The 25,841-nt window shown below is 42.6% G+C and overlaps 1 protein-coding gene across 2 annotated transcripts in view; it reads left to right on the top strand.

Annotated features, from left to right (window-relative positions):
* Window positions 1-25,841, top strand: part of PCNX2 (pecanex 2) — a 311,141-nt gene that overhangs the window by 71,430 nt on the left and 213,870 nt on the right. For both annotated transcript variants that reach the window (XM_061404843.1, XM_061404842.1), the window contains 3 exons: window positions 3,790-3,943; window positions 4,030-4,062; window positions 16,541-16,712. In XM_061404843.1, coding sequence (XP_061260827.1) covers window positions 3,790-3,943; window positions 4,030-4,062; window positions 16,541-16,712 — 359 coding nt within the window. The remainder of the gene's footprint in view (window positions 1-3,789; window positions 3,944-4,029; window positions 4,063-16,540; window positions 16,713-25,841) is intronic.

Genomic DNA, 25,841 nt, shown 5'->3' with positions numbered 1-25,841 from the left:
CCTGGAGTGGGTAAACAAATATATTTAGCTCTATAAAAAGTACATAGTAGAGAATAAAAAATACTTAAATTTCACTTCTCATCAAATATTTATTGTCCCTCCCCCAGTTTTTAAAAAAGTTTTCAACATGAGATCTTAATATCTGAGTTCTTTACATTTCTGTACTTTTATACCTCTTGATTGCCTGATTAAAAAATGGGAAAAAAATATGAACAGATTCCTCACTAGAGAAGATATACAGATGGCAAATAAATGTGTGAGAAGATGCTCCACATTGTATATCATTAGGAAATTATGAATTAAAACAATGATGAGATGCCACCACACACCTATTAGAAAGTGAGTGTCACTGACTCGTGTCTGACTCTTTGCAACCCCAGAATACTGGAGTGGGTAGACTTTCCCTTCTCCAGGGGAATCTTCCCAACCCAGGGGTCGAACCCAGGTCTCCTGCATTGCAGCCAGGTTCTTTACCAGCTGAACCATAAGGGAAGCCCAAGAATACTGGAGTGGGCAGCCTATCCCTTCTCCAGTGGATCTTCCTGACCCAGGAATTGAACCGGGGTCTCCTGCATTGCAGGTGGATTCTTTACCAACTGAGCTATCAGGGAGGCCCCCTATTAGAAAGGCCTAATCCAAAACACTGATAATAGCAAATGCCAGCAAGGGTGTGGGGCAGCAGGACTCATGTTATTGCTGATGGGATTGCAAAATGGTACAGCCTCTTTGGAAGACAGCTCAGCAGTTTCTTACAAATTAAACACACTAGTAGTACAGTTTGGCCTACCAATCATGCTCCTTATTTCCACACAAAAACCTGCATTTATAGATGCTTTATTCATAATTGCCAAAACTTGGAAGTAACTGTCTTTTGATAGGTGATGGATAAACAAATTGTGGTATGTCAGTATTACTGAGCAGTAGAAAGAAAAGAGCTATCAATCCATGTAAAGACACAGAGGGCCTTTGATGTGTATTACTAAGTGAAAGAAGCTAACCGGAAAAGGCTGCACACTGTATGATTTCATTATGGAATCTGGACAAGGCAGATCTATGGAGACAGTAAAAAGATGAGCGGTTACCAGGGGTTAGAGAGGATGGATGAATAGGCAGAGCACAGAGGATTTTTCGGGCAGTGAAAATACTCTGTATAATACAATAATGGTGGATATGTATCATTACAGCATTGTTTAAACCCGTAGAATGTACATCACCAGGAAGCAACCATAATGTAGACTATGGACTTCAGCTGATAATGATTTGTCAGTGTTGCTTCATCAGTTAAAACACATGTTGCACTCTAGTGGGAGATGTTGATGGTGGGGGAAGGTGGGTGTATATTTGGAGGGAGGAGCTATGTAGGAACTCTTAACACTTTCTCCTCAATTTTGTCGTGAATCTAAAACTGCTCTAGGGACTTCCATAGCAGTTCAGTGATTAAGACTTCACCTTCAAAGGAAGGGTGTAGGGATGTGATTCTTGGTTGAGGAGCTAAGATCCTACTTGCCTCATGGCCAAAAAACCCCAAACATAAAGAACAGAAGCAATAGTGTAACAAACTCAATAAAGACTTAAAAAATGGTTCACATTAAAAAACTCAAAAAAATAAAGCTGCTTTAAAAATGGGAAGATTTGGGAGAATGACATTGAAACATGTAAAATATCATGTAAGAAACGAGTTGCCAGTCCAGGTTCGATGCACAATACTGGATGCTTGGGGCTAGTGCACTGGGACGACCCAGAGGGATGGTATGGGGAGGGAGGAGGGAGGAGGGTTTAGGATGGGGAACACATGTATACCTGTGGCGGATTCATTTTGATATTTGGCAAAACTAATACAATTATGTAAAGTTTAAACATAAAATAAAATTAAAAAAAATAAATTAAAAAGACAAAAAAAAAAAATTAGACATGTGGCAAATACACATTTTGACTGAATTATAAATGCCTGGATTAAAAAAATTCACCTAAAGCCAAATATCCCAATCAGAGAACTTGTTTGTGGGATAACCACAATAAATCTAAATAACAATAATTATTATTATCAAAAACAAAAAATAAAAATAAAATCCATTAATTAAAGAAAGACATTCAGGAGTGCCTGAGCATGCCAAGGATGAAGTAGCCAACTGTTCCTGTCTAAAAATGATCATCATTTAATGGGAAAGACCAATAGGTACATGGACAAAAATAGGAAATATAAGATAGCTCAGCTGGTAAAGAATCCACCTGCAATGCAGGAGATCCTGGTTTGATTCCTGGGTCGGGAAGATCCGCTGGAGAAGGGATAGGCCACCCTCTCCAATATTCTTGGTTTCCCTTGTGGCTCAGCTGGTACAGAATCCTTCGGCAATGCGGGAGACCTGAGTTCAATCCCTGGGTCAGGAAGATCTCCTGGAGAAGGAAGTGGCAACCCACTCCAATATTCTTGCCTGGAAAATCCCATGGATGGAGGAGCCTTGTAGGCTACAGTCCATGGGGTCACAAAGAGTCGGACATGACTGAGCGTCTTCACTTCACTCAGAATTCTAGTGATTAGTCCATCTAAACTCTTGACCTTGGGGTCCACACCATCCTCCCTTTCAACTGTTCCCTCCTGTAACTCCACCCTGCGTCTCCTTCTCTCATAGAAACCTTCCACCTCTGATGTCATAGTCCCAGCCTCAGTTCGTTCTTCATATCCCCTCTGCGTGCTAAATGACTTCAGTCCTGTCCAACTCTTTGCAACCCTATGGACCATACCCCTTCAGGCTCTGTCCATGGGATTCTCCAGGCAAGAATACTGGAGTGGGTTGCCATTTCCTTCTCTAGGGGATCTTCCTGACCCAGTGACTGAACCCGGGGCTCCCACACTGCAGGCAGACTCTTTACCGTCTGAGTCACCAGGGAATTTGCTTTCCCCCTACCTCCATCCAATGTCTCCACATCCCCTCTTGCACTTTGATGGATCCACTTCCTCCCACTAGCAGCCCTCGTTGCCTCCCCCATGATCCTGCCTTTAGCCCCTTTATATCAGCATCTTGACACTCCCTTTCTTGTCCCTTTGCATACCCGCTCATAACACCCCACGTCTGGATGAGCTCATCTCTCTGCCCCACACCTCTTACGTGGCATCTCCAGAGAGATCACCCAGTGATTCACTGGGGTCAGACCCACTGCACTGACAGCTCTCTGGCCAGAGCTCTCCTGGCCTCTGAAACGGAGCAGCAAATTCTGGCCACTGTGACTGTATGTGGAAGGGATTGCCTGCTTTAGTCAAGTGTAATGTACCCACTTCCTCCACTTAATGGAGTCAGTGAAGCTCCTTTTCAGAAACACATTTCACTGTGGTGGATGGAATAATTAACAGTCTTCTCCCAGTAAACCTGGTTTAATGGCCAGGGACACCCAAAGGGATTATATTTCACTTGTTTCAATAACAGAAAATGGGAGTTAAATATGGCTTTAAAAAAAATGTAGAATGCAGTAATAATGCAAGAAAGAAAGAAACTGTAAAATCTTGTTACCAAACATAAAAGCTTGAGATAGATCCTCTCTGCTGTCAGTCATTTTAGAAGCACGCACGTATTCTCTGGATGAAAACAGACAGCTTTACCTTTTATTCCCTTTGTTTTTTTAATTTTAATTTTTTAAAATTATGAAAGTGTGATAACACATTTATAGGAGACTAGGAAAAGACACAACAAGATTATGTATAGTTCCACTATATATTACAATTATTTTTAAGTAGATAAATTAAAAATTTTAGATGGAGTTTCAATATTGTTTTTATTTGTTTATTTTGCTCAGAACTGAAGATGTCAAGGAAAATGTGCTGGCGGTTTTACTCATTATCCTGGTTTCCCTGCTTGGATTTCTGACATTGAACCAAGGCTTTTGCAAAGACATATGGACGCTCCTCTTCTGCCTCATCATGGCCAGCTGCCAGTATTCCCTGTTAAAGGCAAGACCACATCTAATTCTTACCATCACTAATGTAGCCTTGAAATCATGAGATGATGACCCAGACACTTCTGATTTGTGTTCTAGAGCGTTCAGCCTGACCCTGCCTCGCCAATCCACGTAAGTGTCCACTACCAGGCTTGTCTGGCCTGCTTGCATTGAAGATGGGGAATGGCCAAAATCAATTCAAATGTATATAGCAATATTCATATATACTGAATGTAAAATGGAAGTGTTAATGCATGGTGGTCAAGTTCAGGGGACATCTGAGGCTGTGATGGGAATGGTGGTGGGGAGAGGCCAGGATGGGAACCGAGAGTGTGTGGAGGGCCTTTTCCATCTCATTGAACTCATCTCAGGAAAGATGTTGCAGTCAGTGGAGAAATCGGCAGAGTCTGCAGGCAGGCTACCTGTGTTGGTTTCCTGGTTCTTGTGTCTGAATGTTGGACCCTGAATGAAAAGTGAACTCTCCATACCTCAGTTTCCCTGTGTGTGAATAAGGATAGTAGAAATGCCTATGGGGAGTGAATTAATCCAACTCAAGGGCTTAAAACAGTGTCTGGAATATAGAAATTGCTTCATAGATGGTCGCTGTTATTGAAAACATTGGTTATGTAAGCACGAATCATTATTCTTTTTACATGAAGCTGATCTCTTCCTGTCCCACACTTTCAAGTGTATCGTTACCTTTTATCTCATCATTTGGGGGGCTTATTTATAATTGAAACTCTGGCCTCCCCAGTACCAGTCTCTTGGTGCTCTGGCATCCCTCCCTGAGCTCAGAAGCACTGTAGCATCCACTGACCAGGGTGCACGCTCGCCTGCAGGGGTGGTGGGTCCAGGTCTGGCACTGGCCCTACTGGGACCCCAGCCACGTGCCTTTGCACCAAAAACACTGCTTGGTGGATGTCCCAGCTCTTGGAGAAACCTTCCTTCCTCTGTTATGGTAAACTCCCGTGAGTCCCTGAAAATCCCATCCGATGAAAGAAAACCTGACCTTCCCGCTATTGTGCTTTAAAAAAGAAATTCATATCCAGGATTTAGGAGTGATCTCAAGTCTGTGATAGCTCATATTTAGCTCATAGTAATTAAGAAAAGCTTATAATTGGCTGCTCACCTGGCATACGTTGCTATCTTGTTAAATTCCTCTGTTCCCCATAATTGGTTTACATGGAATACATCTTCTTTTGTCCCAGCGTCTGAATGTCAAGATAAGGAGAAACAGTGTAATTAGGGTATCACAGATGTATTGTTGTGATTATTGTCAAGAATCTGGGCTAGGTGGTGTGAGCCGAGATGCTCAGCCCTGTGATGTTCTGTCCCAGCCCACCCCCGATGTGACACTGCCATCCTCCTGCTGCTGTAAATAAGCCCTGCTCCCTAGTGACAGCGCTTGGGTCACTGTCTTTCTGGGCGACCCGGGGGAGGGGTGTAATAGGCTATTAAACATTCATTTCCTGCACGTGCTCTCACGAATGATACTACCAGAGGTGAATGGTGAGAACAGCTGTTATCACCCCTGTGGATTTGTAATGACCGTTTGTAGGACCCCTGGGTCACGGTTCTAAGTCGGAGTCGGAGTGTCTACATTGATCCAGTTCCTAGAGGGCTATACCCAGCTGCTCTTCCTTTATCTGAGCAAGCATATCACAGTGAGATAGGAAACAGTGACTCTTCTTTCTGTCATCGGAAGTCACAGTCAGACATCAAAGTCTGTTTATTGTAGTAATTAATATGCTTATACAGATTGCTAAGTAGATTAGTCCTGATTTGAGTTAGCATTTCTAACTATTATGGTGAGGAAAGAAAACATGGTAGGTATAAAATATTTCCTCTTGCAATGTGTAAGTTAGAAGACTAACTTACTGTTTAGAGATAAGAAAACCTCAGAAAGGTCAGTCCAGTGTGGTAGAGAGATGGTTCTGTGCCTGCCACCAGCCCTGGCTAAGATTCATTCATCAGTGGCTGTCAGATAAAACAAAGTGCTTTAAAAAAATTTTTTTTTAAATTTTGAATTGGAGTATAGCTGATTAACAATGCTGTGATAGTTCCAGGTGGACAGCAAAGGGATTTAACCATGCATATACATGTGTCCATTCTCCCTCCCCTCCTATCCAGTTGCCACTGAAGTGCTGTTCAAAACTATACTACTTTGTTCGTTCCCAGGGAGTGGCTGTTCAAAAATGCAGTCAATTCTTGTTCTTCGAGTGATTGATTTTTCTTCTGTGTTTCCTTCCAGGAGCACAGAGGTGGCAAATTTTGAGCAAGTTGTTAAAACCAGAAGATAGCATAATGATTTTTTTTTTTTTTTTTGCATAACACTGTGTGTTTCAGATAGAGTTGCAGAATTAATATTGACATGCTAGTAGATATGGTACCATCAATACTGGGCTTGAAAAAAAAAATACTTCTGATTGTAAAAGAAAACAAGTCTAGCAGAGCTTCAAAACTGAGGGTGAGGGTAGCTTCTGGAATCAGTTGGAGGATCAGAGACTGGTAATTTAGCTATGGGTGATGAAGCTGTTCCTTACTTACAGACTTATAGACTTGTCCAACCAACAGTGGATTTCCCAGGTGGCGCTAGGGGTAAAGAACCTGTTTGCCAATGCAGGAGACATAAGAGATGTGGGTTTGATCCCTGGGTCGGGAAGATCCCCTGGAGAAGGAAATGGCTACCCACTGTAGTATTCTTACCTGGAGAATCCCATAGAGAGGAGCCTGGTGGGCTACCATCCATAGGTTTGCAATGAGTCACACACAACTGAAATGACTTAGCACGCACACACAACCAATAATATCCACTAATGATAATCCAGAAAGTAAAATCTGGTGGGATATCTGAAAGGCATCAAAAGACTGGGATCCTCAGCATGGAGCTGGAGTCAGGGACCTTTCCCAGCACCTGCTGGGACTCTGAGTTGGGGTGGCTGAGACAGCACCTGGGAACCTGCATTCTAAATACACCACCCAAGTGCTGACGGAGGACGTGATCTCAGGTCACATCCGAGAAACACAGGGCAATCGGAAGCATGCAGGTTTGGGGATTTGAATTCAGCCTCTCCCTGTACACACTATGGCCTCTTGGTCGAGTGACTACTCTGAGTCTCAGGTTTTTCATCTGTGAAAAACGAAATATTAAAATAGGATATTGTGATGGAAGCAAGATAATGCACATCCAGGGCGCTGCATAGAATCTGGCACTGCGGGAACACTTGCCAAACGCTAACAGTTTTTCTGTGAGCAAAGTAGGGGTCATAATAACAACCTCAGTTAGTGCTGGTAATGAGTGACTTGGACAATGTACATAATGTTCCCAGCACAGGACCTGGAATGTTAAGTCCCCTGGAAATGATTCTTTCCTTTCTCCTTCTGCTTTGCAGATACAGAAGGCTGAGTGTACAGAAATTTCACAAGCCCCACACCTAGTTCCCTTATTATTAACCTCAAACATCAATATGTTTCATTTGCCACAACTACTGAACCCAGGCGGATACATCACTGTTAACTGAAGTTCATGTTTCACTTAGATTTCCATAGCTTTTTCCCATTATCTTTTTGTTTATTGATTTGAGGATCGCATCCAGGACACCACATGGTATTCAATCATCCTCTCTCCTAAAGCTCCTCTCCGCTGTGACAGTTTCTCAGGCTTTCCTTGATTTTGGTGATCTGGACAGCTTCGAGGAGCATTGGTCAGGAATTTTATAGACTGTTCCTTAGTTGAGCTTTATTTGGTGCTCATCTGATGATTGGACTTGAGTCATGGATTTTGGGGAGGAAGACCACAGAGTTCAAGTATCATTTTCCCCACACCATTTTGAGGGTATGTACTATCAACAGGACTTACCACTTTTGATGATGACCTTGATCACCTGGTAAAGGTACTGTTTATCAGAGGAATGATTTTTAAAAATTTTATTAATTAAAAAAAAATTGCTACAGAGTTGATTTACAGTGTTGTATTAGTTTCTGGTGTCCAGCAAAGTGATTCAGTTATACATACACATATATCTATCCTTTTTCAGTTTCTTTTCCATTATAGGTTATTACAAGATATGGAGTATAGTTCCCTGTGCTCTACAATAGGTCCTTGTTGATATCTATTTTGTATATAACAGTGTATATCTGTTAAACCCAAACTCCTGATTTATCTCTCCCTCCCCCATCTTTCCCCTTTGGTAACCATAAATTTGTTTCCTATGTCTGTAAGTCTGTTTCTGTTTTGTAAAAAAGCCTATTTGTATCATTTTTTAGGTTCCACATACAGGTGATCAGATCAGATCAGATCAGTCGCTCAGTCGTGTCCGACTCTTTGCGACCCCATGAATCGCAGCACGCCAGGCCTCCCTGTCCATCACCAACTCCCGGAGTTCACTCAGACTCATGTCCATTGAGTCGGTGATGCCATCCAGCCATCTCATCCTCTGTCGTCCCGTTCTCCTCCTGCCCCCAATCCCTCCCAGCATCAGAGTCTTTTCCAATGAGTCAACTCTTTGCGTGAGGTGGCCAAAGTACTGGAGTTTCAGCCTTAGCATCATTCCTTCCAAAGAAATCCCAGGGCTGATCTTGAGAATGGACTGGTTGGATCTCCTTGCAGTCCAAAGGACTCTCAAGAGTCTTCTCCAACACCACAGTTCAAAAGCATAAATATAGATGATAGAATATGATATTTGTCTGACTTACTTCACTTAGTATCACAGTCTCTAGGTCCATCCATTTTGCAGTAAATGACTTTATTTCATTCTTTGTCTGATTGAGTAATACCCCATTGTGTATATATGCCACCAAGTGTGGGTCATAGAATACTTGTTGGCTAGCGTTTTACTAGGGTCTGCTTCCTTAGGACAGTTGGACACCCACCCCCAGGTCATCTTCTTTTGCTCCACACAGAAAGGGAACCAAAGAGTATAGTTAAACTTTTTCAGTATACATCTGAAAAAAAAAAAACCAATTTGAAAAGATATATGCACCCAATGTTCATAGTAGCACTATTCACAGTAGCCAAGACATGGAAGCAGCCCAGGTGCCTTTCAGTAGACAGCTGGATTAAGAAGATGTGGTCTATCTAAACAATGGACTACTGCTCAACCATAAAAAAGGAGTGTTGCCATTTGCAGCAACGTGGACAGACCTAGATAATACTGGGTGCGTGCTAAGTTCCTTCAGTTGTATCCTACTGTTTGCAACCCCATGGACTGTAGCCCACCAGACTCCTCTGTCCATGGGATTCTCCAGGTAAGAGTACTGGAGTGGGTTTCCATGCCCTCCTCCGGGGGGGTCTTCCTGACCCAGGGATCAAACTTGTGTCTCTTACATCTCCTGCCTTGGCAGCCTGGATCTTTACCATTAGCATCACCTGGGAAGTCAGATAATATTACATTTAGTGAAATAAGTCAAACAGTGAAAGACAAATAGTGTACAATAGCACTTATATGTGGAATCCAAAATTTAGTACAAATGAGTCTATATACGACTCAGAAACAGACTCACAGACATAGAAACTATACTTCTGGTTACCAAAGGGAGAGAGAGAGAGGAATAAATTAGGAATTTAGGATTAAGGGATACAAACTACTGTACATAAAATAGATAAGCAACAAACATTTACTCTATAGCACAGGGAACTATATTGAATATCTCATATATCTATAATGGAATATAATCTATGTTAATAAAAAAAAAAAAACAAAACAAATCACTGTGCTGTACATCTGAAACTAACACAATATTTTAAGTCAGCTATATTTCAACTTAAAAAATTTTAAATTAAAACTTCAACCATACAATATTGTAAAGTTAAAAAATAAAATAAAAAGAAAATTTCAAAAAAAAACTTCAACCATACAATATTGTAAATAACTTCCAATTAAAATAAATACATTTATAAAAAAACACTTCAATTCAAAAGCTCTAAATAGATGAATTGCTAAGTCTTAAGTGAAACAGAACTAATCAACAGCTACCAAAAAATTATATTTAAATAAACTATTCTATACCATCGTGTGTGCTAAGTTGCTTTAGTCATGTCCAAGTCTTTGCGACCCTGTGGACTGTAACCTGACAGGCTCCTCTGTCCACAGGATCCTCCAGTCAAGTGTGCTGGAGTGGGTTGCCATCCCCTCCTTCAGGGGATCTTCCCAACCCAGGGATTGAACCTGCATCTCCTGCATTGCAGGCAGATTCTTTACCATTGAGTCACCACGGAAGCCCCTTTTCTCATCCTAAGAAACTATAAAAACAACCAACCCTTATAGTGAACAGAGTTCTACATAGGTAAATGTCATATTGCAGAAGGGCTGGACAGAGCAGGTAGTTATTTTTCTGCTCTCCAGTAGGAGCCCTTTTCACCCTCCTGAGTCCTCTCAGGAAGAGTCAGCACCTTCCAGGAAACGTTATTACGAATGCTTTTCCCCACCCTCTGTGTTTACTTCACATGTGTAACATTCACTTTGTGTATTTAAAGAACGATGATTATGAATGAACTCGAGCCAAGTGAGGTTGAGTGTTGGGCCTGGAAGGATCCAGGCCCAAATACAGGGACCATCTGGGTAGGTTTGGTGAGCCAGTGGGTAGTGACCAGGCAGCCAGGTGGCCAGCAGCGGGGTTCAAATCTTGGCTCAGGCACCCTGTCTTCTGTCTGTGAAGTCTGGGGCAAATTTCTTCTTCATGCCTCAGTTTGCCCTTGGCAAAATGAGAATAATAGTAGGACTTCTTCAGGTGGATTAACTCTGTGGTTGGTTACATTTCAAGTAGGTAGGACAGGGCCTGAGGCACAGGAAAACAGGATAAATGTCAGCCACTGCTGCTGTACATCAGCTTGTCAAAAACAGCTGCCCTATGTGTTCCGCCAAACAGGAACATGTGCAGGCTCAGCAGGCGGGAGGCAACTGTTTTCTGCCCTCTGGGCTGGGAAGCAGAGATCTGCAGGAAGCCTGGAGCTGACATGGGTACCAGTGGAGAAGGGATGGGGCTGGAGTGGCCTGGCTACTGACAGCCTCGGTTCAGTAATGCTGGGTTCAAACACTCCGTCTTCCTTATAACCAACTCCTTTTATCTTTTTCTATCATCTATCTCTCCATATCACTATCCACCTATCATCTATCATTCTATCTTCTACATCTATCCATCTATCTATCCATCATCTGTCATCTCTATCTCTCTATCATTTATCTTTAACTATCTGTCTGCCTATATATCTCTCCATCTCCCTATCTAGCTATCATCTATCTATCCTCTATATCTATCCATCCATCATCTATCTCCCTATTCTGTATCTTCTAATGCTGAAGATAATGAAGAAACTGAAGTTGAATGGTTCTATGAAGACCTACAAGACCTTCTAGGACTAACACCCAAAAAAGATGTTCTTTTCATTACAGGGGACTGGAATGCAAAAATAGGAGGTCAAGAAACACCTGGAGTAACAGACAAATTTGGTCTTGGAGTACAGAGTGAAGCACGGCAAAGGTGAATAGAGTTTTGCCAAGAGAATGCACTGGTCGTAGCAAACACCCTCTTCCAACAACACAAGAGAAGACTCTACACATGGACATCACCAGATAGTCAATACTGAAGTCAGATTGATTATATTCTTTGCAGCCAAAGATGGAGAAGCTCTATACAGTCAGCAAAACCAAGACCGGGAGCTGACTATCGCTCAGATCATGAACTTCTTATTGCCAAATTCAGACTTAAATTGAAGAAAATAGGGAAAACCATTAGACCATTCAGGTACGACCTAAATCAAATCCCTTACAATAATACAGTGGAAGTGAGAAATAGATTCAAGGGACTAGTTCTGATAGACAGAGTGCCTGATGAACTATGGATGGAGGTTCGTGACATTGTATAGGAGACAGGGATCAAGACCATCCCCACGAAAAACAAATGCAAGAAAGCAAAATGGCTGTCTGGGGAGGCCTTACAAATAGTTTTGAAAAGAAGGGAAGTGAAAAGCAAGGGAGAAAAAGAAAGATATACCCATTTGAATGCAGAGTTCCAAAGAATAGCAAGGAGAGATAAGAAAGCCTTCTTCAGTAATCAATGCAAAGTAATAGAGGAAAACAATAGAATGGGAAAGACTAGAGATCTCTTCAAGAAAATTAGAGATACCAAGGGAACATTTCATGCAAAGATGGGCTCAATAAAGGACAGAAATGGTATGGACCTAACAGAAGCAGAAGATATTAAGAAGAGGTGGCAAGAATACCTAGAAGAACTATAAAAAAAGATCTTCACGACCCAGATAATCATGATGGTGTGATCACTCACCTAGGGCCAGACATTCTGGAATTCGAAGTCAAGTGGGTCTTAGGAAGCATCACTACAAACAAAGCTATTAGAAGTGATGGAATTCCAGTGGAGCTATTCCAAATCCTGAAAGATAATGCTGTGAAAGTGCTGCGCTCAATATGCCAGCAAATTTGGAAAACTCAGCAGTGGCCACAGGACTGGAAAAGGTCAGTTTCATTCCAATCCCAAAGAAAGGCAATGCCAAAGAATGCTCAAACTACTGCACAATTGCACTCGTCTCACACACTAGTAAAGTAATGCTCAAAATTCTCCAAGCCAGGCTTCAGCAATACATGAACCGTGAACTTCAAGTTGTTCAAGCTGGTTTTAGAAAAGGCAGAGGAACCAGAGACCAAATTGCCAACATCCGCTGGATCATCAAAAAAGCAAGAGAGTTCCAGAAAAACATCTATTTCTGCTTTATTGACTATGCCGAAGCCTTTGACTGTGTGGATCACCACAAACTGTGGAAAATTCTGAAAGAGATGGGAATACCAGACCACCTGACCTGCCTCTTGAGAATCTGTATGCAGGTCAGAAAGCAACAGTTAGAACTAGACACGGAACAACAGACTGGTTCCAAATAGGAAAAGGAGTTCGTCAAGGCTGTATATTGTCACCCTGCTTATTCAACTTATACGCAGAGTACATCATGACAAATGCTGGTCTGGGTGAAGCACAAGCTGGAATCAAGATTGCTGGGAAAAATATCAATAACCTCAGATATACTGATGACATCACCCTTATGGCAGAAAGTTAAGAAGAACTAAAGAACCTCTTGATGAAAGTGAAAGAGGAGAGTGAAAAAGTTGGCTTAAAGGATCAACATTCAGAAAACTAAGATCATGGCATCCGGTCCCATCACTTCATGGGAAATAGATGGGGAAACAGTGGAAAAAGTGACAGACTTTATTTTTGGCGGGGCTCCAAAATCACTGCAGATGGTGACTGCAGCCGTAAAATTAAAAGATGCTTCTCCTTTGAAGAAAAGCTATGACCAACCTAGACATCATATTGAAAAGCAGAGACATCACTTTGCTGACAAAGGCCCATCTAGTGAAAGCTATGGTTTTTCCAGTGGTTATGTATGGATGTGAGAGTTGGACTCTAAAGAAAGCTGAGCACTGAAGAATTGGTGCTTTTGAACTGTGGTGTTGGAGAAGACTCTTGAGAGTTCCTTGGACTGCAGGGAGATCCAACCAGTCCATCCTAAAGGAAATCAGTCCTGAATATTCATTGGAAGGACTGATGTTGAAGCTGAAGCTCCAGTACTTTGGCTGAGTGAATCAGTGAAGTCGCTCAGTCGTGTCCGACTCTTTGCAACCCCGTGGACTGTAGCCCACCAGGCTCCTCGGTCCATGGGATTCTCCAGGCAAGAATACTGCAGTGGGTTGCCATTTCCTTCTCCAAGGGATCTTCCCAACCCAGGGATCGAACCCAGGTCTCCCGCCTTGCAGGCAGACGCTTTAACCTCTGAGCCACCAATACTTTGGCTAGCTGATGCAAAGAATTGGCTCATTTGAAAAGACCCTGATGCTGGAAAAGATTGAAGGTGGGAGGAGAAGGGGATGACAGAGGATGAGATGGTTGGATGACATCACCGACTCAATGGACATGAGTTTGAGTAAACTCTGGGGGTTGGTGATGGACAGGCAAACCAGGCATGCTGCAATCCATGGGATTGCAAAGAGACACCACTGAGTGACTGAACTGAACTGAACCGTCTATCTTTCTATGTCTGTCTATCTATCCATATCTATGTATCTGTCTATTTAATCTACTTATCTATCTATCCATTCATCCATGTATCTATCTACTTACCTTCCTATTATCTACCTATCTATCAATAGCAAGTGTGAAGCATTTGAGCAGCCCACCCTCTTGGTAAGAGGACAATTAGAATAATCTGGTCTGTTAGTCACAAGCACCACTGCTCTCCAGATGGGGACCTCCAGGTTTGAATAGATTCTCTCACTTTATCCTTTACTTGCCCTGCAACCAGAGCAAAGGCTGAGAAATTGTATGAGTAGGTGGGGCTCCTGGGAGAGCTAAATGCATGTACAGAGCAGATTTTGTGAAGCAGCCTCCAAGATGCCCTCCAGCAGAAATCAGCAGTGCCCCCTAGGGTATTTTAAGGTTAAAAACACTTGAATGGGAAACACTTGGATAAGTTTTAAAAGACTGTTCAGACTTCACCTGGAGGAGCAAATGAAATTTTTATATTGAAAAAAAAATCAATCCTTGGAGGTTTTTCTGATTGAATCCTATATGAAAGAAGTAACTGGAGCAGAGAAATTTTATTAACGGGTGTTCTTAGGAATCAAGACAAATAAAAGTGACTTACATGCCATGTATTAGTGATTCGCTTACAATTGTTCGGGGACCCAAAAGGTAGCATGACGTTCAGGGAAGGGTAACAATAACCCTGTATACGAGACAGCAAAAGAGACACCGATGTATAGAACAGTCTTTTTGACTCTGTGGGAGAGGGAAAGGGTGGGATGATTTTGGAGAATGGCATTGAAATATGTATAATATCATATATGAAATGAGTCGCCAGTCCAGGTTCGATGCACGATACTGGATGCTTGGGGCTGGTGCACTGGGACGACCCAGAGGGATGGTATGGGGAGGGAGGAGGGAGGAGGGTTCAGGATGGGGAACACATGTATACCTGTGGCGGATTCATTTTGATATATGGCAAAACCAATACTATATTATAAAGTTAAAAAATAAAATTAAAAAAAAAAAAAAACCAAAGGGAGGCTTAAAGTTTGAGTCTTAAATTATGGGCACAAAGAAAGCACTCCCAGACCCAATAAATAAAGCTTGGTGTGGCAGAGCCAAGATGATATCTTAAATTTGTTTGAAACCAAAGACTTTCAATTCCTGGCAGAAGAGGTTTTAACCTTTTAGTAAAAGAATCAGGGCAAGTGGGAAGTAGGTATTTAATTATATTTCTAAAATGATATCAGTTTGAGGAAAGATCTACTTATCTATCTGTCTATATATCTATCTATATGCTTGTGTATTTGTATACTAAGTGGCTGTCTATACCAAGCAATTTATTTTGATATTAACTTGATAAGAAATGCATTAAGATTTCACTTAGGCTTTAGTTTCAATTTTTTTTTTTCAAATGCAGAAGAAGTATTCCCTTTCCCATTAATCTATGACCTAGTTGGATTTAAAAGGAAATTTCATAAGAGTGCAAATATTCCTTTAAGACTAAGCCCAGACTCAGGGCCAAACATAGCCAGCCCCCATGGACAGGCTGTGTTTTCTTTCCCATTAAATGATGGCCTCAGAATAGGACTATTTCTATTATAGAAGCAGAGCAATTTAAATTGCATTTCTAAATATAATATGTTCAAGGCAGTGACTTTAAAAATTCATATCTGAACTCATATCACTTTCATCTTGACTTTTTATACTCAAAGTAGTTCATGAATTGCAAAGAATATTCTCTCCGTAATTCATTTTTGTTGGTTTTTTGAACCTTAGGAATTGTGCATTAATTTGTGAGATGTAAATTCTTCATTGGCTTTTGCCCTGGAAAGTTGCTTTACGAATTATGTGTTGATTTGTGAGATGTAGATTCTTCATCGGCTTTTGCCCTGGAAAGTTGATGTTATACCTTTTCCCTAATTTTTCTGTCCATTCCAAGAGAATAATAAAAATGTGTCTACTCTCTTCGTAACAATATTTTGAGGCCTCAGATGAAATCTGTTACATTTTCGGTCCTCCTCAGAGGAAAATGCATATAAGTAGCAAATGTTTAAAAACTGGATTATTCCACTGTTCGGTACTAAGGCATTTTATGCAGACTCTGCAGATATAAACTTTGCACCTGAATTGTCTTGCTTTCTAAGACATAAGGAAATTGAAGCCAAGTTATAATTCTATTTCTTGTTAATAATGGAGCTCAAATTAGACCATGTAGAGCAAACAGTGGTTTAAATTAGTTTTGCACTTGAGATGAACAACACAAATAGAAGTTTTGCTGTGGGGGAAGCATTGAATTAGATCTCAGTTTCATCCAAGGCTGGTAATTAAATTTTCAGGTAAATCTTGTTGAGTCTGAGAAGGATAACATTCATTTTGATATTCTCAGTGTTCTTAAACAGAGTAAGCATCGGGGTTTTCTTTTTTCCTTGGTGTTTTGTGTGTCTGAATTATAGTGGGGGAGGGGGAGAATGTGTTATATGGTGCAACTTGTATAATATGGTATAAATGACTGAATATGAGCTTTCTGTCACTGAATCAAAATTAAAGGTGCCATTCAGAAATTATGTTTGTTTTCTAGGGACACAACCAAATCATAACATACAGCAGACCAATCTATTTTTGTGTGCTGTGTGGCCTTATTTTGCTTCTTGATACAGGGGCCAAAGCCAGGCACCCTCCCACTTACATTGTGTATGGTCTGAAGCTCTTCTCTCCAGAGTCCCTCCAATGGGCTAGGGACCTCTTAATAGGTGAGTTCATTTGGGCGGATTGTGGGAAAGGTCACAGAGACGGGAGGGTACTTCTCCCCTTGATTTTCTGAATCCCTCATTGGAGAAACTTTCTTACTTGCTTATTGAATCAAGAGATGTGCATGTTCCTTTTGGTTTGCATGCTTTCAGTAGACTCTCTGGGAGCCAGAGCCCAAAGCCTCCAACAATGGACTTATTCTAAAGCAGAGGTCCCCAACCTTTTTGAAACCAGGGCCTCATTTTATGGAAGACAATTTTTCCACCGACCAGGGGTTGCGAGGGCTGGGGGTGGGGGTGGTTTGGTGATGATTCAAGCGCAGTAGGGTTTGTGCTCCTATGACTATCTAATGTGGCCACTGATCTGACAGGAGGCGGAGGTCAGACAGTAATGTGAGTGATGGGGAGTGGCTGTAAACGCAGATGAAGCTTTGGTTTCTCAGGCGCCACTCACCTCCTGCTGTGTGGTCCAGTTCCTAATCAGCATCAGTCCATGACCTGGGGGTTGGAGACTTTGTTCTAGAGGATGTTGACACTCATGACTAGGGAGCTGCAGCACTTAATATCTGAAGACAGGTGGCTAGGTGCCTGGTGTGGGGCATCAGTGGGGCTCCGGGATGGGGGTGATTTTTGCCCTCAAGATGGTGGTCACAGACTCATCCACATGGCACAGATGCTCTGGAAATGCGTGAGTGGACATGGCTCTCAGTCTGCATGGAGTCCTGGATGTGCTAGTCACCTAGCTTTTCACTGGTGCGCTTCACTTGCCTGAAGGTCCAGGCAGTGTTTGATGGAAAATGCTCCACTTACACAGGTGACCTTCATGTGATAATGGTGTAGGGCCCCAGCTCTGGAGCCAGATGGCTGGCTATTTGAATTCCCGCTCTGCTTCTTTCTTACTTGTGTGACCTTGAGCAAAGTTCAACTGTAGTTTGAGGATAAAAATAGTACACACCTCAGAGGTTGTTGCAAGCTTTAGATGTGTTAGTATGTTTCAACATATAGAAGAGTGTCTGGGACCAGGTATTAGCTATTATTATCTTTATTATGCAAAGAGGCTTCCCCATTGTGGACCTGCAGACTTGACTGCCAATGGTCTGAGAATCACCCAGAGGATCACATATGTGCTCATTTGTGATTATCTGATCACACTGACCAGATAAGTTGATAAAGGGCAGCTACCAGAGGCTCCGCTTCCTGAATCTGTTACTTGCCAGCTGGAAGCTTTACTCGAGGAGATTGTCAAAGCCATACGTCCTACATCATCATTCTTTGATCCTATGACAACTCTCGGAGTCTCTCCAGTGGGACTCAGGAGGAACCCCAGATATGACGTCTCTTTGTGCTTCTTATAGGTGAAAACCGCAGTAGACATTCCACCCTCTGGCTTACTTTCCCAGCTGCCATCTCACATCCCTCTTCCTACTGTTTTGGTAGCAGACTGTTCACTCCCCTCCACTGGGCCCACTGCACGAACCCACCTTTGTCTGCATCTTCAGCACCTCGATTCCTGCTATGTCGTGTGAGGAGCTGAGTGTTGGGACCATGTTTCAGAGACTCTCTGCGTTCTAACAGGAAACAGAAACAAGTTGGGAGAAACATAGGCGCTGATCCCATGATTAAAGCCCTAGTCGGGGTCCTCTTGATCACTTCCCAGGTAGTTTGGTGGTGAAGAACCTGCCCACGATTCAGAAGACTCAGGTGCAGTACCTGGGTCGGGAAGCTCCCTTGAAGGAGAAGATGGCAAACCACTCCAAAATTCTTGCCTGGGAAATTCCATGAACAGAGGAGTCTGGCAGGCTACAGTCTATGGTGTCCCAAAGAGTCGGACATGACTGAGCAACTAAGCATATACACACAGTGTCCTTTTGCCCAAGAATCTTTACTTCTACTCTGCTTTTTTTTTCTACTCTGGTATTTTTCACTTGACTTTTTTATATTATTTGAAATTCCATCACAACACACACACACACACACACACACGATAAGAAGGACTTTAAGTCCCTTCTACCTTCCCATAAATTAGCTCACTCCTCTTCCTTCTGAGATCAGCTGCAGTGCAGGTGTCAGAGCCTGGGTAGGCAGGGATGCCCCATCACCGCTGCACACACGTGGGGGGACTGTCCTTTCCTGTCTTCTCCTTTTTATAAACAGTAGTGCTGGACTCTGGAGGCTTCAGACAAGGGCATAGGAGGACTTGCGGTTTAGAGATGAAGAGGGCATACAAGGATTTTGGAAGGTGTCCAAAAAACACCCGTCTGTGCATAACGTTGCCTTTTCTCGTCTGTGCCCCACACTCCGTCTTGTGTACCTTGTGGCCATCTTGCCTGAGACTCTCAGTGAGGGTGAGTGTCGGCAGACTTCCATGTCTTAGAGGTCATGAGGGTTTGCAGCCTGGCCTGGAGCCCCAGTTCCCATGTCTTCTCACCTCATCTTTGTGTTCCTTCTCTGCTGCACTCCCAGCCCCAACATAGCAATGCACACTATGCTAGGCAATGATGACTCACTTCCCCGAGTTGGGTCCCATCTTCTATCCTTTCACAACCCCTGCTTTTCATAATATAAGCTCATTCTGTAGTCTTCTGCTTCATTTGTGATATTTGACCATGCCCCTCTCTGTCACTAGCTTGTACATCCCCCAGGGAACCCCCAGCACCAAGCATGGCGTCCAGTGCATACAGGTGCTAAGGAGACACTTTGTGGAGGGATGAGCGTGGAGTATGCTTTAAATACCAAAGGAATTACTGTACAGATGGACTTTGGAACACTTCCCGTTCATAAATCAGGAAAAGCTTATAGTCGTTTTGGGACTGTTCAACTCAGCCCTTAGAATAAGTAGGAATTTTGTAGGTACCTTTTGCAGATGGTTTGTATAAAGAGATTTAGAAGAAGAAAAACATGACATATATTCCATTTAGAAATCATTTTTTCTGAATAGATCTGCCCTATTCCTATTTTTCTTTAATTTGCTACTATGAAAAAGCCAATGCTATTGAATAAATGCAGTTGTCTTGGCATAGTGGACTTACCATACCATCAGGAAGTGAAATTGAATGTTATTAAAGCTCAGAAAGTAAGACCTTAATGTAATTGGTCAAAGTCTAAGATTTTACTTTTAGCAGTAACCCTGGTTCTAGAATTGACTATTAGCTATGTACATTCAGATTTTATTTATCTTCAAATCAGTGTCATTAGGGAGTGGAGATGGGGCAGGGAACATGGCATTTTTTCTTATCTTTTTCACTGGAATTCCCTTTTTTTCTCATTAAAACTCCCCATTAATACATATTTTGTCTGCTTGTCAACAGGAGAGGAGAATAGTGGTAAATAATCCAGCATGTCGACTTAATGAGTTCCAGGGTCAAGAAAAGTGGAGACATAGAACAGGGGCAACACCTATCGAATGAAGGTGGTAGATGTTACTAGTTTGTACCAAACAGGAATAGATTGTGGGACACATTTAGACAGAAAGAGAGGTTTGTACAACGTTTCTGACTTTATGAGGGAAAAGAAGTTCAGAGTCATTTATTCTTCTTTGTCACCCTGTCACCTTCTGTCCCTCAGCTACCAAGGGATCTGAGTAGTTTATAGCCGCTGACATTGTTAGGTTCAGAGTTAGCAAGAAGAGAAAGAAAAAGCTTCAGGGAAAACAAAAGGTTATTAGGAAGAAAAGGGAGAGTTTTAATGTCCTGACAAAGTACCACAGATGGGTGGCTCGGAACAACAGAAGTGTGTGTCTACTCGTTCTGGAGGCCAGAGGTCTAACATCTCTGAGAGCACAAGGGGAAGATATTCTCCAGGCTCTCTCCTCGGCCTATCAGTGGCCCTCTCGTCCTTGTATCTCTTCACATTATTCATCGTCCCTTTTTGTGTGTATCTGTCTTTGTATCCGAATTTCCCGTTTATAAGGATTTCAGTCATATTAGATTAAAGCCCATTCTAATGATCTCATCGTAATGGTAATCTGCAAAGACCCTCATCTCCACATAAAGTCCCGTTCACAGGTCCTTGGGGTTAGGACTCTGACATCTTTTGGAAGGGCACAATTTAACCCATTCAACAAGGAGCATCTAAGAGAAAGGACAGGAGAAAAATAGAAACTGAGTGTGGGCCCGAAGATGCTTGTGTGCTCTTCATGCTGAGGAAGAGGTCCTCTTCTGACTGAGGCTGGAGTGTGTGAAATAGTGCCTGGAGTTGTGCTTTCTGGGTAATATCTCTGTTCCCCACTGCCGCTCTTGGTTTCTGCTCAGACCACCAACCTACCAGAGCGTAGAGAGGCGGCAGAGGAAGAGGAGCAGGAAGAGAAGATGTAATATCTGCTGCCTTATTCTGCGTCCCAGGGCAGAAGGGGTTGAAAGTGAGCCAGGGGTAGGAGGTGAGTTTAGTGGCCATCGGGCAGGTTGGAGAAGCTCTGCCACAGGGGATGTGAGAAGAGAACATCAGAACAATAGGAGGAGGAGAAAGTGCAGTGATAAGGAACAGCTCTACACCAAACCACTTCACCAGTCTCGCAGTGAGCTGTAGTCCACCTACCAGACAGTGGAGAGATAAGGAACCTTCCAAGAGATAAGGAACCTGGAGAATGAAACTGACACAAGAAGAAAGACAAAGTCAGTGGTGGGACTAGTTGGTTTTGTAGGCTGAGGGGTGAATTCAGGAAATAGAAACCTTCAGAGTGATATTCTTACATAATGTATTTCTCTTTTATGATCTTTTCATGTTCAGAATATCACTTCTCTTTCATTATAAGGAGAAAGTCTTTCTTTTTTCCTCCATGAGTAAGGTGAAAGACCTTTCTAGTGCTTATTTCCTTTGCTGACCTCTGGGCTGAAATTTTTATTACTTTGCATTTGGGTAACTTCAACAAAAGCCTATGAGTGTGACTGGCTTTGTAATCATCCTTTGGATGAGAACGCCAAGAGGTCTGCAGTCTCTAGTACTGTATTTCAAGAAGAGCAGTAACAATGCCAGAGTGTGCTCTAAGAAGTGTGGCCACATGGGCTTCACGGGGTCTTCACATGGGGCAAGGGAATAGGGCTGTCCAGCCAAGAGAGAAAATGCTTGGGTCCTGGGGGCACACACGGTGGCTGCAGGTGGTTAAAAGGCTGCCAGATTGGAACGGGAGAGGTTTTATGTTCTGTTGGAGGAGCTGTGATAATTAGTTCTGGAAGTAGTAACTAGAAGAACTCGGGCAAGATGAGACAGCATCACTTACAGAAGGGTTCCATGTACTGAATGGGTCCTTTTCAGACTTGAGAGTTTGACATTTTATTTTAGTCTTTAGGACCATCACCTGCTACCTACACTAACGCAGCTTCAGTGATGTAACCCTCGGAGATAATGGAGGTTTTGTAACCAGTGACTGAGATGGATCCACTCTCACCTGTGCACTGAGATGCACATTTTCATGTCTTGTGTAAAGACTTGTCTCTTGGCCCCAGTAATCCATGTCAGGACCATTTGCTAAAACACAGATGTGACATGTAGGAGACACACAGCGTTTGCAGTCATGTTGTTGCTGTTCAGTCGCTCAGTCGTGTCCAACTCTGCGACCCCATGGACTGCAGCATGCCAGGCTTTCCTGTCCTTCACTATCTCCCAGAGTTTGTTCAAACTCAGGTCCACTGAGTGGGTGATGCCATCCAGCCATCTCAGCCTCTGTCACCTGCTTCTCCTCTTGCCCTCAATCTTTCCCAGCATCAGGGTCTTTTCCTTGGTTTTATTTCCATGTTATTTTAATTCTGCCCGCCTCCCCCCACCCCAACCTGCAAATATAGTAATGAATATTATTCTTCACATTCAACATAAGAAAGGAGCAAGTTCCAATATTTTTATTTATACCCTGTGCTTGAAAAGAAATGGCACTGTACCAGAAGTTTCTGCATTTATGGTAATTATTAGGGAACATGAGGAGTAGGCAGGATATGAGAGAAAATTACACACCCTCCCAGCAGTACACTAAGAAAAAAATCTTTGTTCACAGGGAAAATTGCCAACAAACACAGGAATTTGTTTATTTTTCACTTCTGGGAAAAAAGACAAATTCATTTCAGCAACTTCAGGTGGAATTTTCCAGTCGTCCTACTAATGCCACGAGGTTTGGGCGGCGTTTTCATTCATCTCTTCCACTCTGACTTTAAAGACGAGACACTTCCTTCTCTACTTCCGCCTGGGGATGACCTAAATCCTGGGCTCCCCGTCGTCTGCTCTCCTTCCTCTGCTGTGTCCTTCTGCTCCTACTCCACAGGTGTGGCCAGAGCATCGTCGGTTAGAACTTCTGGTGTCTTGTATCATTTTATTTTCCTCCTGCCATCCTTCATCATGTTCCACTTCTTTCCACTTTATTAGTTTGGGTGTTATTGCCTAATGTATTTCTTTTGTTAATATTTATTCTATTTATTATGTATTTATTTGGCTATGCTGGGTCTTAGTTGTGGCATGCAAATTCTTGCTTGCAGCCTGTGAGATCAAGTTCCTTGACCAGAGATGGAACCCCAGCCCCCTGCGTTGGGAACGTGGAGTCTCAGCCACTGCACCACCAGAGGGTCCCAGCCTAATGTATTCTCGTAGAAAATACTTGTCTACCCGCGTTTCCAGTATTTGGCTGCCATTATTGTATTATTTCACAGCCAAAAATTTTTTCCCTGTAGTTCTTCATTCTTGGTATGGTTTTTGAAGTAATGAAATCTCATTGCGCCCTTTCTCTGCGCCTATCCTGGTCATGAAGAATGCAACGAACCATCTAATCTTCACTGCTGGGTTTTGAATCCTGAAGTTAAGAAAAACTAGTCGGTTTTCTTGAAATTAGATAAGTTAACATTTTGATGCTCAAAACTGTATGTCCTACCATTAACTTTCTCTTTATTTCTTCTATCTTTCCTTTCATATAAAAACTGAGAAAACAAATTGTTGTATGTGGTTATGACTCAGTTCAGTTCAGTTCAGTCGCTCAGTCGTGTCCGACTCTTTGTGACCCCATGATTTGCAGCACGCCAGGCCTCCCTGTCCATCACCAACTCCCGGAGTTCACTCAGACTCACGTCCATCAAGTCAGTGATGCCATCCAGCCATCTCATCCTCTGTCATCCCTTTCTCCTCCTGCCCCCAATCCCTCCCAGCATCAGAGTCTTTTCCAATGAGTCAACTCTTTGCATGAGGTGGCCAAAGTACTGGAGTTTCAGCTTTAGCATCATTCCTTCCAAAGAAATCCCAGGGCTGATCTCTTTCAGAATGGACTGGTTGGATCTCCTTGCAGTCCAAGGGACTCTCAAGAGTCTTCTCCAATACCACAGTTCAAAAGCATCAATTCTTCAGCGCTCAGCTTTCTTCATAGTCCAACTCTCACATCCATACTAGTGGATATCTATTATCACAGAATATTGAATATAGTTCCTTGTGCTATACAGTAGGGCCTGGTTGTTTGGTTGTTGTTGTTTAGTCACTAAGTTGTGTCTTACTCTTTGTGACCCCATGGACTGTAGTAGTCCACGCTTCCTGTCCTTCACCATCTCCCGGAGTTTTCTCAGACTCATATCCATTGTGTCAGTGATGCCATCCAAACATCTCATCCTCTGTTGTTCCCTTCTCCTTCTGCCCTCAGTCTTCTTCCCCAGTACCAGAGTCTTTCCCAGTGAGTCGGCTCTTCACTTAAGGTGGTCAGAGTATTGGAGCTTCAGCTTCAGCATCAGTCCTTCCAATGAATATTCAGGGTTGATTTTCTTTAGGATTGACTGGTTTCTCCTTGTTGTCCAGGGGATTCTCAAGAGTCTTTTCCATCACTACAATTCAAAAGCATCAATTCTTTGGCACTCAGCTTTCTTTATGGTAAGTCACACACAGCTCACATCTGTGTATGACTACTGGAAAACCCAGAGCTTTAACCATATGAACCTTTGTTGGCCATTATCCATCCTATATATAATAGTTTGCATCTGCTAACCCCAAACTCCAAATCCATCCCTACCACTACCCCTTGTTATTGCCAACTTTGATTGAGAAGCATGTTACTCACAGATCTCTAGATTTTCACAATATAGTTAAAATCTTGTGACAGAAAACATTACAACAAAATCACCATGTTCAAAATATGGCTCCAATCCCAAGCAAAGGCTTGTTTGTCATAGCCATATTTGTTGCGTAAAATTTTACCTCCACACAATGTTAGAACAGTTTTTTTGGTATTGTTGTAGTGGGGTTTATCCCATATTATTATAGTGGGGTTAACCCACTATTTTCCACATAATGGGACACACAAATACTCTCATCCCTACGATTTCACTGTGGAAAGTTTTGCATTTCTGGTTCTTCAGAAATAGCTGAAACACAGTCCCCATCCTTCCTGCGTGCACTGTTCACTGTGGTTTATGTATGGGGTTTGGACATAGTTCCATGTTTAGGCGTCTAAGATTTCAAATCAAATTTCCCTAGTTTTACTAAAGTTTACCAGTATTAAACTTCATTGACTTTCCACCCAATAAACTGAGACAGAAAGGTAGATGTATTGTACCAGCACTAATGGGAGTTTCTGTGTTTCTATGAAACCTAACTGAAAAAATAGAATTGAGAAAGAGAGAATGAGGGCTAAGTTGCTATAAAATGCAGCTTGACTATATGTTGTTTCCCCGAACTAATGATCTCTGTGAGATTTTGAATTATAACGTGTAGAAGGAGTTAGTCGCTCAGTCGTTTCTGACTCTTTGCAACCCCGTGAACTGTAGCCCACTAGGCTCCTCTGTCCATGGGATTCTCCAGGCAAGAATACTGGAGTGTGTTACCATTCCCTTCTCCAGGGAGTCTTCCTGACCCAGGGATGGAACCCAGGTCTCCCACGCTGCGGGCAGATTCTGTACCATCTGAGCCCCCAGGGAAGCCCGTAACGTGTATGTTTCATCCAGTTGCGCTGTGACGGTTTGGGAGCCAGCAGTCTTCCTCTTCTCAGGCAGGGCCCCCTTCACCTCCCGGTGACCTGCTGCACCTGAGAAGCAGGTCCTTCAGTGTCGTAGCATCATGGTGATGGCGTTTCTTGGTTAACTGCCACCTCACCTTCCCTTGCTCCTCTGTGGGTTCTGACTGAGCTCTGAGTTTGCAGTGAGAACAGAGAAGACACAACAGCTCAAGCCCTTGAAGTGACAA

This window comes from Bos javanicus, chromosome 28, assembly GCF_032452875.1.
Source record: "Bos javanicus breed banteng chromosome 28, ARS-OSU_banteng_1.0, whole genome shotgun sequence".
Classification (NCBI taxonomy): domain Eukaryota; kingdom Metazoa; phylum Chordata; class Mammalia; order Artiodactyla; family Bovidae; genus Bos; species Bos javanicus.
Note: the sequence above shows the minus strand (reverse complement) of the source record. Positions and strands in the feature narration are given on the sequence as shown.